Source organism: Solanum verrucosum, unplaced genomic scaffold (genome assembly GCF_900185275.1).
Source record: "Solanum verrucosum unplaced genomic scaffold, falcon-dt-bn FXZP01000273.1, whole genome shotgun sequence".
NCBI classification, from domain to species: domain Eukaryota; kingdom Viridiplantae; phylum Streptophyta; class Magnoliopsida; order Solanales; family Solanaceae; genus Solanum; species Solanum verrucosum.
In genome coordinates this window covers 646,281-666,809 of record NW_026020163.1, presented here as the reverse complement: position 1 = coordinate 666,809, position 20,529 = coordinate 646,281, and the positions used below count along the sequence as shown (strand labels likewise).

Genomic DNA, 20,529 nt, shown 5'->3' with positions numbered 1-20,529 from the left:
ATTGAAGGAAGAAGCAATACACAGAGGCATACAGTGTTGTTTGCAGATGAGAGAGAAGGGAAAGGTACTGAAGAGAGAGAAAGAGAGAGTGTGTCGATTTATGTAGAAAAATTTAATTAAGTATTTTCCACTTGTTAAATTATACCGCCGAGAATCTATCAAAAACAGTTTCTCCAACTCTCGAATTAGTTTCGCAAACTTCACTTTAAAAATGTTGTTATTGTTAAATTATCGTGACAAACAACCTCTCTACCTCCCAAGTTAGTTATGCGATCTCACTCGTGCGATTACACTGGAGTTGTTGTTATTGTTGTTGTTATTAAATTATTATACAGTGGTAAATAACTTTTCTACAGGGGATATGATGTTGTTATATAGTGGCAAACAATTTTTCTACCTCCCAAGTTAGCTCTTTCGATCTTACTAATATAATTACATTGAGTATGTTATTATTGTTGTTGTTGTTGTTAATTATAATGGCATTTTTTCAATTCATGTGAACTATTTTTTACTCTTTAATTCTTTTTTCTTTCTTTCGTGTCTGATCAAACACTTTCAAATAAATAAAATAGTAATAACACAAAATTTTGACAAACGTTTTAAGATATGTTTCTTTTCTATATTAATATTAGGAAATATAATATTTTATGCTGAAGATTTATTAAATTATGAGAAGCGAAACGTAATAACTATTTGGGATGAAGAAAGTATTAAATTTCATCATTTATTATTGTTCTCAAATCTGAGTCTAATACATAAAGTTATCTTTATTAGAAAGTATTTTACTCTTTAACACGAAATTAAATTTTGTTGGATCCTAAAATATAATTTGTTTGTATGCTCAATCATCATGTTTGATTCAATAACAAATGCACTTACACACAATATTTGAGGTCAAATAAAATACTAGATGCTTTAACTCTTGTTGTCTAAAATCCTTGATGATTTATTTTTTTTTAAAAAAGGAATGGAACAACATGAAATATATTCTTTTTTTTCTTTTGTCAAATCAAATAAATTAACAGAAAACTCAAATAATATATTCTTTTCTTTTCTTTTTTCTGCCTCTTTGTTTATGTGGTTTCTGATTAAAGTGTGGATTTTTATTCTTCATAGTGGAAGTTTTGAAAAGAAAATGAAGAAAAATAAAACTATCTTAAATTATTAATTAAGATATGGTACTCATATATATATATATATATATAAATTCCCCTCAAATTGAGTAAACCAATAAAAGTGGCTTATTAATGTTGATTTGATTTATCAACAGAAAATATTTCCTAGTATTCATTTTATTAGTTTTGAATTTGTTGAGATAAAACAATTATATGTAAATGCATTTGTTATTAATCAATTATGGTGATTGAACATAGAAACAAATTATATCTTATCCCTCCTAAAAATTCGCGTCAAAAATTCGCATCGAAAAAATTTCAGGTAAAGGACTTTCTAACAAACATGACTTCATACATAAGACTTAAATTTGAGATCTAACTAATGATAATTACTTATCAGTCCATCATAATTCTTCATAATTTGTAGTAATAAATTTCAATCACCTTCTATTTGTTTTATTTTATTTTTAAGATATATTATGACCAAAAAAATGCCCCTTGACAACAACACTTGTCTTTTCAACATATTGAAAATGACCAATACCACAACTCTACAAGCTTAAGCACTTTTCTAGTTGTAGAAAAAGGAATAGCCACAAAAGAGACTGTACATGGTCCCTTCTTTAAACATACTTGTGTGTGGTGATGTACTTATCAATAATATTTTATTTTATTTTTGATAATTGGGTTGTTCAGATCAACTTATGCGCACCTTGATTAATTTTAAAAGATATTTATCATGTACCAATTAACTTTGTCTAACAAAGCTAGGATAGATGTGAAAAAAATCACTTAATATTTTTGTTTTTGTTGAAGATTTGAACGTAAAATCTCAATCTATTAACTCTAACCAGCTTTGATTATACTTATCAATAATTATATTGAACAAAAACTATCCACATGAAAAAATAAAATGGAGTTTGGCTTTAAACAAAAACATATCACGTGAGATGCTTCATTATCCCATCAAACTAAACCACTTAAATGTGTTATTTTATTCAAATTCTTTTTCCACTTTTAGTATTATTTTCTTCTTTCACTATTTTTATGTACAAGTCATTGACCTTTTGATTGCTTGGACCAAAAGGTCAGAGAGATCCGGTAGCGTACGCAAGATTTTATCAAAGCGTTGTTAGTCTATTATCACAATTCAAAATCAAGTTTATTAAGATTTAAAACTATGATGGTTTTTAAGATTTTATTTCATGTCTAAACTGATATTTGCTTTTTTCAAATGACATCAGCCTATCATATATACATATTATTATACATAAATATATTTACATGTCTATGGAAAGAAAAAAATGAGCGAATCAACGTCAAATGACACCTTTATAAAAATCCTATGTTACTCGAACTCTCCAAAACTATTATCACACCAGTATCCGATCCTCCAAAATACACTACTTTTGGAGGATCTGACACGCACCTAGCAACACTTTTGAAGAGCCCGAGCAACAAGAGATGAAGGTTTATTTTGATCAATTTCTCATTGCATCTAAAGCTCAAATGTCAATATAAAACTCAAAAAAAATCTTCTAATTTCTGCATCCAGCTACTACATTTGAAAAAAAGTACTACTACTATTACTGTACAAAGACCAAAGTTTTTCAATTTCACATGCTGGTATACTGATGAGAGCATTATAAGTTGTTTTGAACTGTACAAATCCAAAGAAACTTCTGCTATCAACAAATAGGAATTCAAGAATCACTACAGCTTCTGAACTTTTTAACTTTTCTCTGGAAACTGCAAATCTCTCAATCCTCAAAAGAACTGGTTTCTTCTGTTTTGTCATCTTCACTAAAGCTAGATGACATCTCTGCAGCAGACCTAGAACGAACACAGAGGGTGTCATTGTTAACATAACAGTAAAGACGATTCTTAAAAAGATTTAACTTATATAAACTAAGATTGCAAATAATTTCACACTACCGGAACCTGTCTTTTCAGGTAACTAGTCTCACTACTGTCCATATATAAAAGTTAGAAGTCGTTCTTAACACCTTTACTGTCACACCGACAAATACAAGACAGCAGAACTTAATATACTCGGTAAGGACTACCGACATTAGTGTTGAACACTGTGCTATGCACAACGTAAAGAAGATGGACCGTACATTATTCTGAAGTGTCGTAAGTCAACCTTCTATGAATGCGCAAGACAAGGTAATGGGGTTGAAGACGGGAGACATAAATCACTTATGAGAGACAGAACTTTCTACCATGCATTCTTCTGTACTTTACATCACAAATCTATCTTTAAAATTGTTTCAGCAAAAGCCATTGAAGACCTAAATATGATTCTCCAAAACCTTGACATCTCAGTCAAACATCTCAAGATGGAGCCATATAAGTTCAAATATAGATGCACATTCACAATCGCACAGCATGCATATTTATAGATTAGAAACCAAGATCTTAAACATGGCCAAACCTTATCTGATGATTTGTCTGGGATGGCATTCTAGTCACTGATTCTTTCCTCACATACTCTTGATGGTTAGGAGCTTCATCGTCCCTTGCTCTTTTGGCAGCCTTCAAAAATTTTTGTATTCAAAGAGTTCAAATGACCATATCTTTACCTAAAGGAATTACAAATAGTAACATACTAACATGATCTAAAAAGCTTACCCTCATTTCATTCTCCCAGGGTATCTTCACGCGATCTTCATTATAATCTTCATCAACTGTTGGTCTGTCTACATGGATGTAATCCTATACATCATAATCAAGGTAAAATTATCAGTTTATTGCTGGATAACAAAGAAGCACAGCACAAAAATGGAATTATACCTTTTCAACTTTACTGGGGAGCTCTCTCTCTGGACAATAACGATGCTTACTTCCCTTCTGGAAAAAATTTGAAGGCTTGCATTCAAGATCTTCCTCCTCTGCAATCTCAAGGCTCACGCCATTGCGGCTAGTGAACCTAGGCGTCACCTGCTCCCTATTGACTTTTGCACTGTAGGAACTTCGAAAACCACCACTAGAGCCAGGACTAGTTTTTATTTCTGCACCATCATGTTTAGCCATAAGCTTATAGTTGCATCTGCCATCAACTGCCACTTCTCTTCCATAACCTTTGCGCATCTCTATCGACGAGTTCCGCTCAAGATAGTAACGATCACCATTGTGCATAGAGGAATTCCGACCAGGCTTTTGGTTAATGTAATATTCAGGATGAGCAAACTTGTTTGATTTTTTGAAATTTGCACCATCCAAATCAGAGCCATGAGAGTTTGTCTTGGAAATGGATCCATACCTCTATTAGACCAACACAAAAGCAGAGTAGGTAAATCAACAGATTGACTTGAGTGCTTTAGCTTTGACTGTAAGATCTAGATATGGTAGGGCAGGAGACACTAAATAAAGCACAATTATATCTCAACCCATTCACATTTGAGCCAGTAGAAAAATGTAAAGATTTTTAAATCCTCGAGATAGGTAAGGTCTCTCGCTAAAACAAGTCTCCCTCCATGGTCCATGAATCTTTTTTAGAAAAGGTCTATCCATGGTCCAATGCAAAATATCTAAATGAAAAAGAAATTGAAAATAATAGCCCTACATAATTCCTTTGTGTAGTGTTGCTATTCCACAGTTCTATGATTAGTACTTACTTCACATTATTCATTTAGAAGATCAACTGACTGATAGGGATGGCAATGGAGTGGGGGGGGGGGGGGCGGTTGCGGGGCAAACCCGCATAAATCCGTGGAGACTTTAATCCGCTCCGCTCCGCACTGCCCTGCATTGACTAATTTACTATTCAGCCCGCCCCACTCCGCTCCACATTAACCCATCCCGCATAAACCCGCCCCGCATAAGTTTTCTTACTATTTTTTTTCACTTTGTTATTTAGTTTTAACATTCGACTATAATTCTTTTTTAATATTCAATTTATAAATTCTAATTATGAAATACAATTAAAAATTTAACATAAGTTGCTGCTTCGATTCAAATTTAACAAAAAGGTAAAAAAATATATTTAAAAAAAAAAACATCAACAGTTACACAGTGAAGTAGAAGCTTAGAGCTTAACATTAGGCTATAGCATCAACAGTTACATTGTAAACCAGCAACCGCCCCGCCCCGCACCTGCAATCATGTCCCCCCTCCCCGCCCCGCATAGACCTAAACCCGCTCCGCTCCACATCCTCCCCACCCCATTGCCATCTCTACTGACTGAAGTATATCAGCAACTGTTGTCCCAGAGTAAAAAATATATATAAAAATTCCTAGTCTAAATTCAATTAATTATCAACTAGACACAAAATCAAGCATTACTGTACATAATGCAGTAAGTTCATGGTTGAGAACTATCAAATCAAAGTTTACCAAATAACTAAGATCAATTTGCACAAGATCCACTTACTATGCATGAATTGGATTGCTTGTCGACTTTAGTGAAATCTGGTGTAAGATATGGAACAGGTTCTCCAGCATATTCAGGGTCTGACAAACATTAATATGGAAGTCATAGTCAGCAACTCTCTGTGTTAGACACTAAATTACACTTTCAGAATCCAATATGAGATGCAAAAACCAAAACAAAAATGATACATGCTCAAGCATAAAAACCAGAATATAAAGTACAATGCTGAGTAGAAGTGGTATCAGACGTGGCAATAAGAACTTCACTCTTTCAGCAACAAAGAACCCTCACTCTTTTTTACATCTAAACAAAAATTGATCTGAATACTACAGGAACGTTATACACCGTGTACTTGTGCATGTGGAAGTTTCAAACATCACAAAACTACAATAATGGGCACAGCGAAGTTGATCAAGTATTATTAAAATTTCAATTTTATTCCTCTCAAAAGAAAGAAGATGAACCAAATTAAAGCTTATGAGGTTCTCAGTTTTGTTCTGCCAACTCAATTTTAAGTATAAGAGCAGACAAACACGTAATTCTGGATATACAAGCATATGCTTAAGATGGATGACCTAAAAGGACTAGCACAAAAATAAACCCCTTAGTATCAAGAGAACATGAAAAAAGGACTTCATAACTTGCAGATTAAGGACAAGCTGACCCTAATTCATTAAATTCATAATCACCGTTCTTTTAAAACCTAAAGAACAGAATCAGCTTAGGTCTTAATCAAAATTTAATAATATTGCCAATATGAGCTAGTTTTGTTAATCAATCAGGATCGTATTAGCATTTCTCATAAAATAAACACAGTATTGTCATAATTATTTTTTAAACATAATAAGAACTGTTCAAATACAAGAATATCTCGTTCCTTACGAAACTGTACATAAATTTTCACAGAGCAATTTGATGAGAGAAGTGTTTTAGTTGTATAGAAGCACGACAAAATCGAAAAATCAAAAGCTAAACTAAATAGGAACAGAATTAGTTCTCAAAAAGAAAAACTAAATAGGAACAGAATTAGCATGCTTAAAGGAGACAAAGCCTCTTCTGGGAGAGAAAGCCATGCACTCTCAAAAGTCAATGAAATGAATGGATGAAAAAAGACTTCGATCAGAAAAAGGTCAACAGTGGAAGAGAAGCAACCATTTTAACTCACCGTCAACAGGAGTTTGCACTAATGATTCAAAAGCACCCCGTGGAAGCAGGTCAAATACTACACCAAGTAGTGGACCATCCTGGCGGTAGACACTTCCCAATTGCCTCTTCACAGCAGTAATTGAAGCATTTTCTACCTTGGCTTTCACTTTTAGATACCCTGATGGGCCAGTCCTTGGTTTCACATACTTGAGATCAGTAGGTTCATTACCTGGTAGGTATCTTGAAGTTGCCATATCAAATGATTCTACATTTTGTGAAAAACGTGCATCCCGTAAGGAAGAGCTACTTCCTGAAGGTGTGTCCTCCATGAGGTTAGACTCTGCTCTATACCTAGTGTCAACTTCACGTGTCACATCCACAGCTGATACTTCTGGCCCAGTTAATCTTCTACTCTCAACTTCTCGATGATCAAAATACTTATCATCTCCTTGCTTAGTACTTCCACAAGAATCCTGCCTAAAACCGCTGCCACGGTCCTGAATGACGCCACTTGAACGATCTTGTCTTCCTTTTGCATTTGTTTCCCGACTTAATAGCCTCTTGTCTTTCAACCGCCTATGACAAAACCACCCAGAAACCTGCTTTTCTGTTAATCCCAATGACTGTGCCACCTCCAATTTCATTGACTCTGTAGGATACTTATGCTCTGAAATTTTGCAAGCTCTCTCATAGTTATATTTGAAATAACATACGGCATAGAAGCTTATTCAAAACAAGAAAAAGTTAGTAAGATCTGTTACCCTCATAAAATTTCTCTAGACCTTCAATTTGTGCAGGCGTCTTGAGTATTCTTGCCTTGAGTTTCCCAACATGACCTTTATCATCTTCGGAATGTATTTCACGTGAATCTAGATTATGGATAAAATACATTAATAAAGCCAATAACTAGGCAAGCAGGAAATAAGGATCACAATCAATTGTTTCAAGTTCCAACACCTGCAGGTCCAACTTTAAATTGAACAAATTCATAAGCATTATTTGAGATATCTACTATTCAAACCAAAGGGAACCAATCTAGTTGATTAGGGTGGAAAGCAGAATCCACAACTAACCACGATGCAGAAAAGTATTCATCCATACTACCAGACTTAACTAATACTCCCTCCGTTTCAATTTGTTTGTCTTACTTCCCTTTCCTTACAACTCTTTAATTTTAAATTTCCACACGACACGTTCAAGACCACAAGATTAAAGGACATTTAGATACATTCTCATATCTTTAGTATAAGACCACCAAAAACTCAAAAGTCTACTTTACTTCCTTAAACTTTGCGTCAAGTCAAAACTAGACAACCAAATTGAAAAACGGGGGAGTAGCAAATTAAAATAGCACCCAAAGGTGTGGCCTCATGGTCAATAAAATGGAATTAAGAGCCATGAGATCTTAGGCGGACCTATGTTATGGTACTATGGGTGCTTAAGCACCCATTGCTTTTTGTGATAAACACTATTATTTGTGTACAATATCTAATAATTCATCCAAATATACTAACTAAGCACCCACTCTATATAGCAATTTCCAAACTCAAAATAATTGAGCACCTATGATATAAAATTTCAGGATCAGCCACTGCCAGCAGAAGCAAAAACACTAGGTAATTTCTAGACAGAGTTACCCTATACATGTACCCGTGGGAAGTAGTAGCAGCTACTAACCCATGAAACTAGTCACGGTGCACGTAAGCTGGCTCGGAATTATCAAAAAATAGCAATATAATCTGATGAAACTAGACCTCTAAAACCCAAATTCCAGATTCCAAAACAACACCCAAGATAGTAACTTTCCGTGAAATCGAAACTAAATTGAACAAAAAGTAACATACCCAGATTCCAAAATTGATCTAGCGAGCTAATAAAAAAGGAAAAACCGATAAAAATTTAAAAAATCGATACCTTCCATGATCTCCCGTCAATTTCTCTGCGTTTTTTCTTAACCCCTTTTGCTTATTAACTCAAAATTCGAACCCCAAATCAGCGGAGAATGCGAATATTGAAGCGCCATTGTGTGCATCTGTATACAAAGAACAAAATTGGAGCATAAATACATGTACAGAGAGAAGAAAGAGAGTGTATAAACATCATCTATAACTCAAAATTGACATACATCTCATTGATTACTAATTTCAGGAAGCAAAAAAGGGAAGAAATTTGGTGAGCTAAAGAGGGGAAGAATACAAGAACTAAAGGGAGAGTTGAAGAGATTTGGGTATCTTGTGAAGTAATTTGCTTATTATATTGGAGTACTAATATTTTTAACTCTATGTTTTATATATTTGAATGATGTCATGTATGTGTTTTTTTTCTCACCCGAGGTTTGAAACCTATATTGGAGTTCGATTATATCTAAATTTGTGTCATATAGGGTATCTTAGGAGGAAACGTTTTCCATCAAGATTATTTTTATGTTCGAGACTTAAATCTGAGACCTCTAATTAAAGCAATAGCAGCCCCCATCTATTTGGTTGTCGTGTAACATATCTTACACATTCATATGTAGCTATAGTTCGAATAATTTTGATTTGCATTGCATAAGTTTATTCGAAAAAAGCAATTTTGTTTATATTAAGGATTTTAAATCTCTAATTAAGGAAGGACCAGTTACGTTAACTGCACCACATCCTTCGAATTTGCAAAATTCTAAATTGAAGATTAATTTATTTTCTTTTTACTAATTAAAGTGCTTTCAATTATAATAGGGAAAAAGGACAAACATACCCCGAACTATCCCAAATGGTATACAGATACCTTTCGTCTTACTTTTGAGACATTGGTGTACCTGTCATCCAAAAATTAGAGCATATATACCCTTTATACTAACGGACATACCACGTGTTATAATCTTATCTACCGACCCTACGAATAAGGTTGCATCACGTGTCCCTATATAGTCTTCTGTTAGAGTGAAGGGTATATATACTCTAGTTTTTGGACGGCAGGGGCACCATGTCCCAAAAGTATAACGGAGGGTATCTGCATACCATTTACGATAGTTCGGGGTATATTTATCCTTTGTCCCATTATAATATGCCTTAAGCATTTTATCAATAGTAGTAGATCTTCGAACACAAACAGAGATGTCGAGAGAATTTTAATAGTTTAATTGGTTGACAATCTGAACTTTTATTTTATTAGTAAATGTTTGATTTTTTCTTCTTGTATACCCCTCCTACATTTCTCTTTCCACCACCCCTAATTTGAAAAAAATCTGTAGTGAAAATATCAAATAAACTTCTCGATAAAAATATTCTCAATTAAAACAGAACAATTTCAACATCCAATATTAAAGTTCATGACTTTTATAACTAAAACTCTAACATAATGTGTTAGAGTCCAGATATTTGAAATTTCACGAACAATTCATGAAATTTGAACTAAGAACTATTTCAATTACGTGCTATACGAAAGGACTAAAATAGTCCACTCTCCTACATTAAGGACCATTTTGATCATTTTGTCAAAATTTTGGCACACGGTTTTGTTTATTATTTCTTAGTTTCTAAGCAAATAAACTTAACTAGGAAGCTGTATTATTTTAGTATTTATTTTTTGTCACTTCTACTTTACATATTTAGCCATTTTTCCCTCTCCTTTCGAACAAATTCAACAAAATGGATGCGAAAATCGGAAAATTCTTCGATTCAATCGGCGATTTCTTCACCGGTGGAGATCAAATTCCTTGGTGCGACTCGGATATAGTCGCTGTAAGTTTTTATTGCGATTTAATTTGTTTTTGATTGACAGATTTGATCGTTTACTGGAGAATTGCGGTAGATATGTATGTTGATGTCTTTGTTATTTGTGTAGTTGATTCTTCGATTAGTTGAAATTGAACTTATAGGAACTCGTCGAGCGTTGTTGATGTAAAAATTCTACCTTTTTTTGTTTTTGTTTTGTTATCTGTTTTAAAAAAGAATCATTTTTTGAATAAGATGCTTAATCAATTCTGTACATTGAGCTTAGAGATGTAAGTTAGGTTAAATGTAACAACGACAACAACATATCCATTGTAATCCCACTAGTGAAGTCTGAGGAGGGTGGTGTGTTGCTTAATCAATTCTGTACATTGAGCTTAGAGATGTAAGTTAGGTTAAATGTAACAACGACCAACATATCCATTGTAATCCCACTAGTGGAGTCTGGGGAGGGTGGTGTGTTGGTAGGGGCGGATTTACCTTGGTACAAGGGGTGTCAGGTGTCACTGCTTAAGGTACAAATACTAAAAGGACACTGCTTGTAATCTAAGTTGCTCAATAGCTTGTTGGTCCGGTGCCCCATCTTTCGCGTGATAGGTTGAGTAGTGTACATTTTTAAAAACGGATTATATGTTGCAATCGGTGGTATTTTTAATCTGATAGATGAAAGAGGAAATATAGAATTTAATATGTTTGTTAGTCTAGAAACACCTGAAACGGAAAATTTAAGCTAAAGGAATCAAAGTTGTTAGATGCTAATTAGTTTGGATTGAAGTGAAATGGATTTGGTTATTGTTCTTAGCTAGAATTGAAGTTTTATGGTTTGTTGTTAAGTTCTGGTTTTTGATATTTTTTTTCTTTATCCAGAATGTTTGATATTAGTTTAGAAGCATAGTTAATTTACTGACTGTCCTTATTTAGAAGTAAGGTTTATGAGTCATTTTGTTAAATTGTTTGATGTGTTTCTATTTATGATGGGACACATAGATTTTCATAGTGAAAGATCCCAAGACCAAGAGCAAGAGTTAAAATATGTAGAAACGGTTCAAAGATCCTAATTTCGGTAACTTACAAAATGTAAAATTGAAGTGGCATAAGTATTCAACCCTTATTGCCACACAATCAATCAACTAACGATGCCTCAACTCCAACCTTGTTGGGGTTGGATATATTAGTCATCTATATAAATTTTGCTTTAGATTTATAATGTTTCAGGCCACTTCATTCCAATAATCGTAAGTAGTTTCTCATATATTCTATTTTATTGGGAGAAGGAGAGCATGGGTCAAGGAGAGCATGCTACTTATTTACATACTTTTTCATTCTGTATCCTTAAATTCTGTATTAACTTTGGTGATTTGGCTATTTTGCGGAATAGAAACATGAGCTTTTAGCAAACGTTGTTTCACATAGGACTCTCTTCATTTTATTGCAGTTCTAATTATATCCTGGAAACTTCGATACTAAATAAGAAGCTGTTTACTGATTGAGATCATTTGCTTCCTTTCTCTTTTCTGCAATTGAAGTTTGGTTTTTGGATAGAAGTACCACTACTTTTAAATGGTATTTAAAGGTTGACTACTTATTAATGGTCTTTTAAGACTGATATAGTCAATTAAAAATCGAGGCTAGACAAAATATTCAACCAATTATCCTTGCTCCGTTATGTAGAAAGCAAACTGTGGTACATGATTTCAAGTGTTGCATCGTGATAGTGGGCAGAGTGACTTGAGGATCGTTACTTTTCAGATTTTAATTCCTTTTGTGCACATTTGAAACCCAACCATATGAGTTAGCACCATAAGCAATACGTTTTTTCCAGCAATTTTTCTCGCTTATAAAATGGTTAAGACGTTATGTACAACAGTATAAGCGTGCAGAAATTTTCTTTGTGGATCTTTCTGGAAGTACTTAAATCAGGAGATAGCCCGTGGAACATCTAAATGATTTGCAGTTCCATATGCAATGATGTTAATGTAAACTGAGTGTGAATTTTCTTGCAATCGTTTTGGCTTCTAACTAGTATTTGAATATTGAAGTTGCAATATGTCTACAGGGTTGTGAACGTGAAGTTGCTGAGGCTGAAAAAGGTTCATCTGATGACCTTAAAAGTGAATGCATTATGCGTTTGTCTTGGGCTCTTGTTCACTCAAGAAGGCCTGAAGATATACAGCGTGGGATAGCAATGCTTGAAGGTCAGTATAGTAGAGCTATTGAACTTTTTCTTATTCCCTTCCTTCTCCTTTTGGCAACATGCCGCATCATTCATTCCCTCACCCCTGACATTTCCCTTCCCCGAACTGTGGGAGTTTCATGAAGAATTTCCTGTATGTTTTGAGCTATTACATTTCCCTAGTGCATATTCCTTTTCGTGTTTACTCCTTTTTTACCTTCTCCTTCCCTAGTAGTTCATTACTTATTTTGTCATTTGCAGCTTCTTTGGGTGGCAGTAGCAGTCCCTTGCAAATGAGAGAAAAGCTTTATCTTCTGGCTGTTGGTTACTATAGAAGCGGGGACTTTCCAAGAAGCAGGCAGCTTGTTGATCGTTGTTTGGAGGTTTGTCTCTATTTTACCTTTGCTTCACCCTTGACATTAATTTCAGCACATCTTTAGTGAAATTGCATTGCTTGGAACTGCATTCGTGCAATTCTGTTGCTTTCATTATTCACATACCTACACAAGTTATTTTTATTGCCAATCGCGGTTTTTCATTTCTCCTAAATTAGTAAATCTACAGATTGCACCTGATTGGAGGCAAGCCTTGACCCTCAAGAAAACAATTGAAGAGAAAATTACCAAAGGTAGCAAAATGGAACTCTCAGTGTCATTTCTTTTTTTATCGTATATCGTTTCTTGAAGAAAGAGTTGATTAATGCTATGCATTTCGCCATGTCTGAAACAGATGGAGTTATTGGCATCGGCATTGCTGCTACTGCTGTTGGAGTTTTGGTTGGTGGAATTGCAGCTGCTTTAGCCCGCAAGGGTTGACTTGCCATATAAACACAACTAGTGTGCATATTGAACTCAACTCTTCCCTTCTGTTATCTCTTCCAAAGCACATGAATTCGTATTTGTGAGTGCAAAAGTTTTGATACGTTTCCTTTGAATTGGTAGAAAACAATGGCATGTACAACTGAATCAAGATTCTTGATAAATTTTTATATAATTTATATAAGTTTGTCAAAAGCATAACTATTCAAGCTTGCTAAGTGTATCATATTACATTTTGTGTGAAGTTACTCTTTGGTTGTTTATCATGATAAACTTAATCAACAACATATAAGCTATAATTCCATAAGTATGGTATGAAGAGGGTAATATGTGTACAGACCTTATCCCTTACCTTAGAAGGTAATGAAACTATTTTCGATAGACATTCTACTCAAGATATGATAAAGCTTATTCATCCAATAAATATGGGACATAAACAAAGAGTAAAGTTGGGAATACGTTTTAGTCATGTGAACTAAATCTAGTATTTAACCGACAAAGTTATAGTCTTTTCGTAAAGTTTGACTTCACACACCATGTGACACAGAGTAGTTTTCACATTCGAGAACTAAGATTTACAACTTGTTCTTCATTCGATAAATCTTCCTACAGTTAATATAACACATCACCAACTTGTATGTCCAAAAATATTGAAAATGACAAGAAAATGCATTTAGTATATGTTTAAACTCTTCACTTTTGAAAAGAGAACAGAATGGATATAATATTAACAATTACTAGACAACAAATTGACTCTGTGGCCCAATGGATAAGGCGCTGGTCTACGAAACCAGAGATTCTGGGTTCGATCCCCAGCAGAGTCGTTTTTTAGATTTTTGGCCGATGTTATTATTCCTCGACAAGTTTATTTAATGTTAAGAACCTTAAAAACGTCAATAGACAGTTGATATCTATGTAAAATTATATATGTAAAGTATATAATATTTGGACCTATGATCTTAAAAATATAACGAAAATGTGAATCAATTACTGAAAAGTAAATTTTTCTTTTTTTTTAAAAGAAAAAAATCATTGGCTCCCACATGCAATGATTACGGTTGCAACACTCCAACTTGGAATTATTTGTAGTACAAACTATGAAGTAACACTATGTGGAGTACAAGAAGTTGTACTTTTATTATAGCTAAGAAAAATTTCAAAATATTGTCCTAAAAAAAGTACCAACTAGTAGTACACAGTTGAAATACTATCTATACTAGCCTTACTATAAATATCTAATCTAAATCAAATAATTTTTGGCCAGAAAAAAGAAGTTACGAGGCAATCAATATTAAATCTTCTAATATTGGTGGAAGTATTCAATAGGGGCAACTTGAGATCACATGTTGTCATTTTTCTTTTTTAGTTTGATGATTTGTATCTCAACATGTGTTCTCAGGTCGCCCCTGTTGAATTATTTTTCACTTAATAAAATATGTTCAAAAAGTTTGTCAGTGTAGACTTGCTAGATCATATTGTATGTCTCAAGCTTACATAAAGAAGGGGTAGATTAGTAGCGAGCATAAAACTAGTCGATTCATATGAATCCTCACACTATAAATACAGTAAAACGAGGATTTATATAGCTGATTTCAACTTGCTTGGTAGCAATTTGCTTCGAAGATTTAACCAAGGTGAGCTTCAATTACATACATTTGATTTGCTTTTCTTTTACATAATTAACAAATAGTAGAATTTTTTTTTGATAACATATGGTGTATAACTGCTTTAAACAACAGAGTAATAAGACTTTGTTTTTATGAAGTAGGGTCTAGGGAGGGTAACGTATATACAACCTTATCCTTTCCTTATGATGCTTTTTTTTGATAGACCTTCGAACTCAAGTATATAGAACTTTTTTTTTTCAAAAAGTTTACTATAGATTCCAGATATAATAATACAATATTTAGTTCTATATAATTTAGAGATTTTTTTTTTCACTTGCTCAAGAAAACAAGAAGCGTGTGGTTAATTTGCATACATAGCCACTTTCAAGACTATTACAAAATAAGGCTTCACTTGGACATTAGGAAATGATCAAGGCCTAATGCAACAATTGAGGTATGTCAACATATTCTTTTTCCTCTGCACATAACAAAAAAGAACATAAGGTAAGATGACAAGAAAGTTTGAATTAATACAATAATGTTTATGGCTACTACATGTTTCGTAGTACACAGAGCCGGATTCAGAATTTTACGTCATTAATTAAATGTCGATTCTTTTGTGATTGTTAGTACAAACTTTGTGTATGTATGTGTCTTGTTCCAAAAAAAAATCAAATATATGTGTATATGTTTTATTGATTCTGGTCCTATTGATCATGATGACCCTTATAGTCAGCTCTTCCTCGGACCCTATACTTAGTGGAAGCTTAGTGCATCAGACTATCCTTTTATATACTTTGACAAGTGGCATTTGATGTAACAGAACAAGCCATATTATGCACTTTGTGAAAGTTTCTTATAAATAGACTTATAATACATGAAGTAAAATAGCAGGGGAGTTAATTTAACACTATATATGTCTATAGTTGCTTCTTTGGTACACAAAGACGGATTCAGAATTTAATGTCATCGGATGCAAATTCTTTTGTTATAATGAATATAGACTCTGTATGTGAATTCTTTTCAAATACAAGTATATATGTTAGAATCCTGATTGATGGCATTTTATGACAAGACATATGTTATGTACGTGAATTTAAGTTATATGCACTGACAGTAATAAGTCTTACCATGCAAGCATCGTCGTGCTGCTTCCTAAGATCTTCCTGCTCGTGATCGATGCTAGGTGGTCGTGCTAAAAGATCATTAGTTTTGTGTTGTTTCCTGTTGACACGAGCCTTCGAAAATTCTACTGTGTAACTGGCTGCTGCACCACCTCCTCCAGCTGCTTGTTGATCCCACATTCCAAATTGAGGAACAGACCTGTATCCATTTTTCTGCATTTTCAACAAATTTCGAAAAATAAGCCATTTGCTTGATATTTGAATGCGATATATTACATAAATGGACGATTGAACGATAAATATAAACGATAAATGCAATATACTTTGAAGTAGGGGTTCGTGGTTCGGTTATTGGTTAAAACCAAAACCAAACCAATCTAGTCGATTTTTTTAATTTCCCAAACCAAACGAAAAAAATAACCGTCAATTTGGTTATTGTCGGTTTAGTTCGGTTTGGTTCAATTTTTCTGGTTTTTTTCGGTTTGAAAGTAATAAAAATTTTGAGGACATACGTATCTCGATAGACACAAACACCAAGTACATGAATAGTCCACATGAAAGCTATTGTCGGTTCAATTCATCAATTAAGTAATACTAGAGTTATTATCACACGAACAAAGTGATTCAGTTAAGAGAAAATGTGACTATCTTATGTCAGGTAGGGTAGGTAAAGACTAAAGTAAATGATTTTGATAGACTTGGACTTAGGATTGTAATAGTTGGGCTAAAATTCAAGTGTTGAGCTTGAGAAAATGATAAAGTTAAAGACTTGAGTTAGTTAAAATTTAATAAAATATTTATATTTTATTTATGAATAATATATATATAATTATAAAATTTATATATCTAATTTATCGGTTCGATTTGATTATTTTTGCGGTTGGGTTTTTAGTAAAACCAAACCAAATAGTATTGGTATTCAAAATTTAAAACCAAACTAAACCAAATATCGATTTTTTTAATCGATTTGGTTCGATTTGATTTTTAACCATAACCATGAACAACCCTACCCTTACTTCATACTCCCTCCGTCCCATTTTATGTGGCAACATTTGACCGGGCACGGAGTTTAAGAAATAGATAAAGACTTTGAAATGTTTACCAAATTGCCCTTAAAAAAATAGACTCATTTTTCTCTCTCCTAATAAATGTATTGGAGTACTCTTTTCAAGATTAAGTGGGACCAATAAGGGTAAAAGAGGAATTGTACCTTTAAATATTTACCAAATAAGGAAATGTGACATTCTTTTTGGGACTGACCAAAAAGGAAATAGTGCCACATAAAATGGGACGGAGGGAGTATATACCATGTTGTTTTCTACTTCAAGGCTCAAAAGTCTAGACTTGTTCACACCAAATTTATATGCCCATGCATGACCAGTTTGTTTGTGGCATAACACATAAACATGTCATTTAATTTAATTTTATTTGACAATAATGTTTTCAATTTTGGGATATATATAAATAGAAATTTAAACTATCATAAAATTAAATAAGTAGATACATACATTCTACATAGAAAATCTTTATTTTTAACTGTGTAGTAAATAGACACTTAAATTATTGTAAAATTGAACTAAAACAAATGTGAACAAGTGTGTGTATACTGTTATATAAAACTATAGTAAAGAAAACTCAAAACATAATTATATATTGCAAAGTGCAAACTGCAACTTGTGAAAAGGTTTTGATTATTTTGTACATAAATCGCATTTCATGGATGCGTTTTATGCTTTGTTTTGATCACTTCTCTTTTAGGTAGCTAATAAGTTATCCAACACCATATATATGATTATTTTCTAAAATTGAGTCGGGCATTGTTTGTCTTATTTTGAATTAATACAAAGTTTAAAAAATTAAAGAAGTCTTTTGAATCTTATAGTCTTAAATTAAAAATATGTTTAATTTACCAAAATATCGTTTAATTTTGTAATCTTAAACATGTAAGGTAAAAAGCAAATGAAATTAAGGAATTGGTAGAAAGGGAAATATGCATGTTTCTTTAAACGAACTAATTAAAAGAAAATCAGGATAAACAAATTGAAACGGCCGGAGTTCTTATTAACCTCAACAAGTGGTAACCTAGGCTTATTTCAATTGATGTTAATATGTTTAAATTTGAAGTGAAATAAGCATTTACTTGAGAAACTACGATAAATGGATAAGTTCAGACAAGATCAATGAGGATTCATATAGTCGATTCAAACTTATTTGAGACTGAGTCGTAGTTTTTGTTGTTGTACGGACTTGAATTCAAGGTACATTTGACAATTTTAGCTAGTGTTATTCAAAGAGGTTCTTATGTTATTGTTGTACGTACCTTGAATTTAAGATAACTCTCAACCCTTAACTAAATCATCTCAGGTTCGAGCTAAGAGAATATAATTGAACGTCTTTCTAAAGGGAGATGTGTTATCACTTTATAAGTAGGTATGTTCGGAGTGACTTCAAATTAGTCGAGTCAGTAAACTTTAGAAATCAAATGATTAAAATCAAGAAAAAAAATCCGTCTAAACTCGAAAAAAAGTATTCTTACCATATTGCCAGGGTCCTCTTGTTTCTTGCCAGGAAATTCCTGATCATTTGTCAACCCGTGACGTGCGCCTAAACCATTTTTATATGGTTGATGCTGAAACTCCTGATTATTTTCCAACCCATGATGTGTGCCTAAACCATTTTTGTGTTGTTGATGCATAGGTTCCTTATCGTTTTTCAACCCATGACGTGCGTCTAAACCATGTTTATGTTCATGATGTTGAATTTCCTTATTGTTGTTTTTCAACCCATGACCGTGATGTGCGTCTATACCATGTTTATGCTCACGATGCTGAATTTCGTTATTGTTGTTTTTCAACCCATGACCTTGACGTGCATCTAAACCATGTTTATGTTCATGATGCTGAATTTCCTTATGACGTGCGTCTAAACCCTGTTTATGTTCATGATGCTGAAATTCCTTATTGTTTTTCAACTCGTGACGTGCGTCTAAGCCATTTTTAGGCTGATGTTGTTTGTTGGCACGAGCTTTTGAGAACTCCACAGTATAACCACCATTTCCTCCATCTCCAGCATTATTATCCCATGCTCCAAATTGAGGCACTTTTCTTGGACCATTTCTCTATAAATTATTAAACGAATTGTCATCTTTAATAAATTAAGCTTTTAGATAAAATGATTGACGTCAATTTTTATCACCATTCGTAATAAAAACAAACTATCAAACTCACATGGAAAAGAATGTATCACGAAAACATAATTAAATTATATATGTAATCGCGATATGAACTTTTAGATGAGATGATAATAATGATGATTAAAAGATTGAAAATAAGTTAATGAATCATGATCATTAAGCTAATCAAAAAGGAAATTAATTGCTCTATCTTCAATATCATTTTCCATTAAATCATTTTTTTTCATTTTCCATTTTAATTAGTTTCAAAATAATCAAGAAAATTACATGAACTTTTAATACAATTTTCATTAAAAAAAAAAAAGAAAAAAAAGGGAAATTGCTCTATCTTCATGAAGATCATTTCATCAAAATCAATCTAGAACATTTATTTTCTCTTACATTTTCCATTAAAAGATCATACAATCTAAACAAGAAGTTATTTCTTTTTTCAAAAAGATTGAATAAATACCCAAAGATTATATAACAATCTCCACAAATGATTTTGTTTCCTATCTTGAAGATGATAAGAAGAATTAATGGAGAAAGTAAATGATTTTTTTTAAAAAAAAAATTAATTTTTCAAATATTAAATCTAAAACATACCTCCTTTCGATTTTCCATGAAGCACAAAGAGGAAAAGACACAGGAGAGAAATGGTGAAATAAAAAAGGCTTTGGAGGAGGTTATAATGGATTCTATAAATATATATTTATAAAATCTAATTATTTTAATTTAATTAATTAATTAATTTATTTATGAAAAAATGAGATGAAGTTTAGCTTGCCACATGCTCTATATAGGACTAAGCATTGGGAGTGGTAGTTATATTCTAACAATCCTTCCATGTTGTCCATTGCCATAGGATGTTTTTTTTTTTTCGGGAAGAAATAATGGTAAAAAACATATCTGAATTATTATATTTTTTGTGAGTTTTATATCTTAACTATCACTTTGTATTAAAACACACTTCGATGTTAAGTTGGACACACCTTCTATCGATCGAGAACCAATATTTGAGAAACTCAACATCGAGGTGCGTTTTTAATATAAAGAGAGTGATAGTTTTAAGTAGGTAAAGACAATAATGAATAATTGAGATATGAAACTCACGAGAAATAATGATTTAAATGTAGTTTTAATTATTACTCCATCCATTTTATATTAATTGAATTGTTGAGATATTTTTTATTTTTCAAATTAACTTAATTGTTCAATTTTCAAGACTACTTTTAGAATGTTTTTCCAATTTTACCCGTAATTAGTTATTAATTAATGTAGTTATT

At 32.8% G+C, this 20,529-nt stretch overlaps 3 protein-coding genes and 1 non-coding gene across 4 annotated transcripts; 2 read left to right on the top strand and 2 right to left on the bottom strand.

The window, feature by feature from the left end:
• Positions 1-2,649: 2,649 nt before the first annotated feature.
• Positions 2,650-8,861, bottom strand: LOC125828668 (homeobox-DDT domain protein RLT1-like). The gene is made up of 9 exons (XM_049507999.1): positions 8,762-8,861; positions 8,551-8,668; positions 7,398-7,505; positions 6,656-7,303; positions 5,491-5,570; positions 3,912-4,382; positions 3,750-3,833; positions 3,553-3,653; positions 2,650-2,948 (listed from the first exon to the last, which is right to left on the bottom strand). The coding sequence occupies exons 2-9, from the start codon at positions 8,555-8,557 to the stop codon at positions 2,876-2,878; spliced, it is 1,572 nt and encodes a 523-aa protein (XP_049363956.1). The 5' UTR covers positions 8,558-8,668; positions 8,762-8,861; the 3' UTR covers positions 2,650-2,875.
• A 1,287-nt stretch (positions 8,862-10,148) lies between these two features.
• On the top strand, positions 10,149-13,535 carry LOC125828537 (mitochondrial fission 1 protein A-like). The gene is made up of 5 exons (XM_049507835.1): positions 10,149-10,358; positions 12,406-12,544; positions 12,784-12,905; positions 13,087-13,150; positions 13,252-13,535. The coding sequence occupies exons 1-5, from the start codon at positions 10,266-10,268 to the stop codon at positions 13,335-13,337; spliced, it is 504 nt and encodes a 167-aa protein (XP_049363792.1). The 5' UTR covers positions 10,149-10,265; the 3' UTR covers positions 13,338-13,535.
• A 556-nt stretch (positions 13,536-14,091) lies between these two features.
• TRNAR-ACG (transfer RNA arginine (anticodon ACG)) lies at positions 14,092-14,164 on the top strand. The gene has a single exon. It is a non-coding gene; the product is annotated as a tRNA-Arg (tRNA).
• A 1,066-nt stretch (positions 14,165-15,230) lies between these two features.
• LOC125828577 (uncharacterized) lies at positions 15,231-19,909 on the bottom strand. The gene is made up of 4 exons (XM_049507886.1): positions 19,850-19,909; positions 18,608-19,189; positions 16,078-16,284; positions 15,231-15,425 (listed from the first exon to the last, which is right to left on the bottom strand). Exons 1-4 carry the CDS (start codon positions 19,865-19,867, stop codon positions 15,378-15,380), a joined length of 855 nt encoding a protein of 284 aa, XP_049363843.1. The 5' UTR covers positions 19,868-19,909; the 3' UTR covers positions 15,231-15,377.
• Between the last annotated feature and the right edge of the window lie 620 nt (positions 19,910-20,529).

What these genes read in the sequence shown, in the direction of transcription:
- LOC125828668 (XM_049507999.1), bottom strand. An exon ending in TCTAGAGAAATTTTATGAGG is followed by an intron (nt 7,304 to 7,397) that starts GTAACAGATCTT and finishes GCAAAATTTCAG; the next exon opens with AGCATAAGTATCCTACAGAG. An exon ending in AGTGCAAACTCCTGTTGACG is followed by an intron (nt 5,571 to 6,655) that starts GTGAGTTAAAAT and finishes AATGTTTGTCAG; the next exon opens with ACCCTGAATATGCTGGAGAA.
- LOC125828537 (XM_049507835.1), top strand. Translation starts at nt 10,266, where the DNA reads ATGGATGCGAAAATCGGAAAATTCTTCGATTCAATCGGCGATTTCTTC. An exon ending in GCGACTCGGATATAGTCGCT is followed by an intron (nt 10,359 to 12,405) that starts GTAAGTTTTTAT and finishes ATATGTCTACAG; the next exon opens with GGTTGTGAACGTGAAGTTGC. An exon ending in TTGTTGATCGTTGTTTGGAG is followed by an intron (nt 12,906 to 13,086) that starts GTTTGTCTCTAT and finishes GTAAATCTACAG; the next exon opens with ATTGCACCTGATTGGAGGCA.
- LOC125828577 (XM_049507886.1), bottom strand. An exon ending in AAGAGGACCCTGGCAATATG is followed by an intron (nt 16,285 to 18,607) that starts GTAAGAATACTT and finishes TTGAAAATGCAG; the next exon opens with AAAAATGGATACAGGTCTGT. An exon ending in AGCACGACGATGCTTGCATG is followed by an intron (nt 15,426 to 16,077) that starts GTAAGACTTATT and finishes TGTTATGTGCAG; the next exon opens with AGGAAAAAGAATATGTTGAC.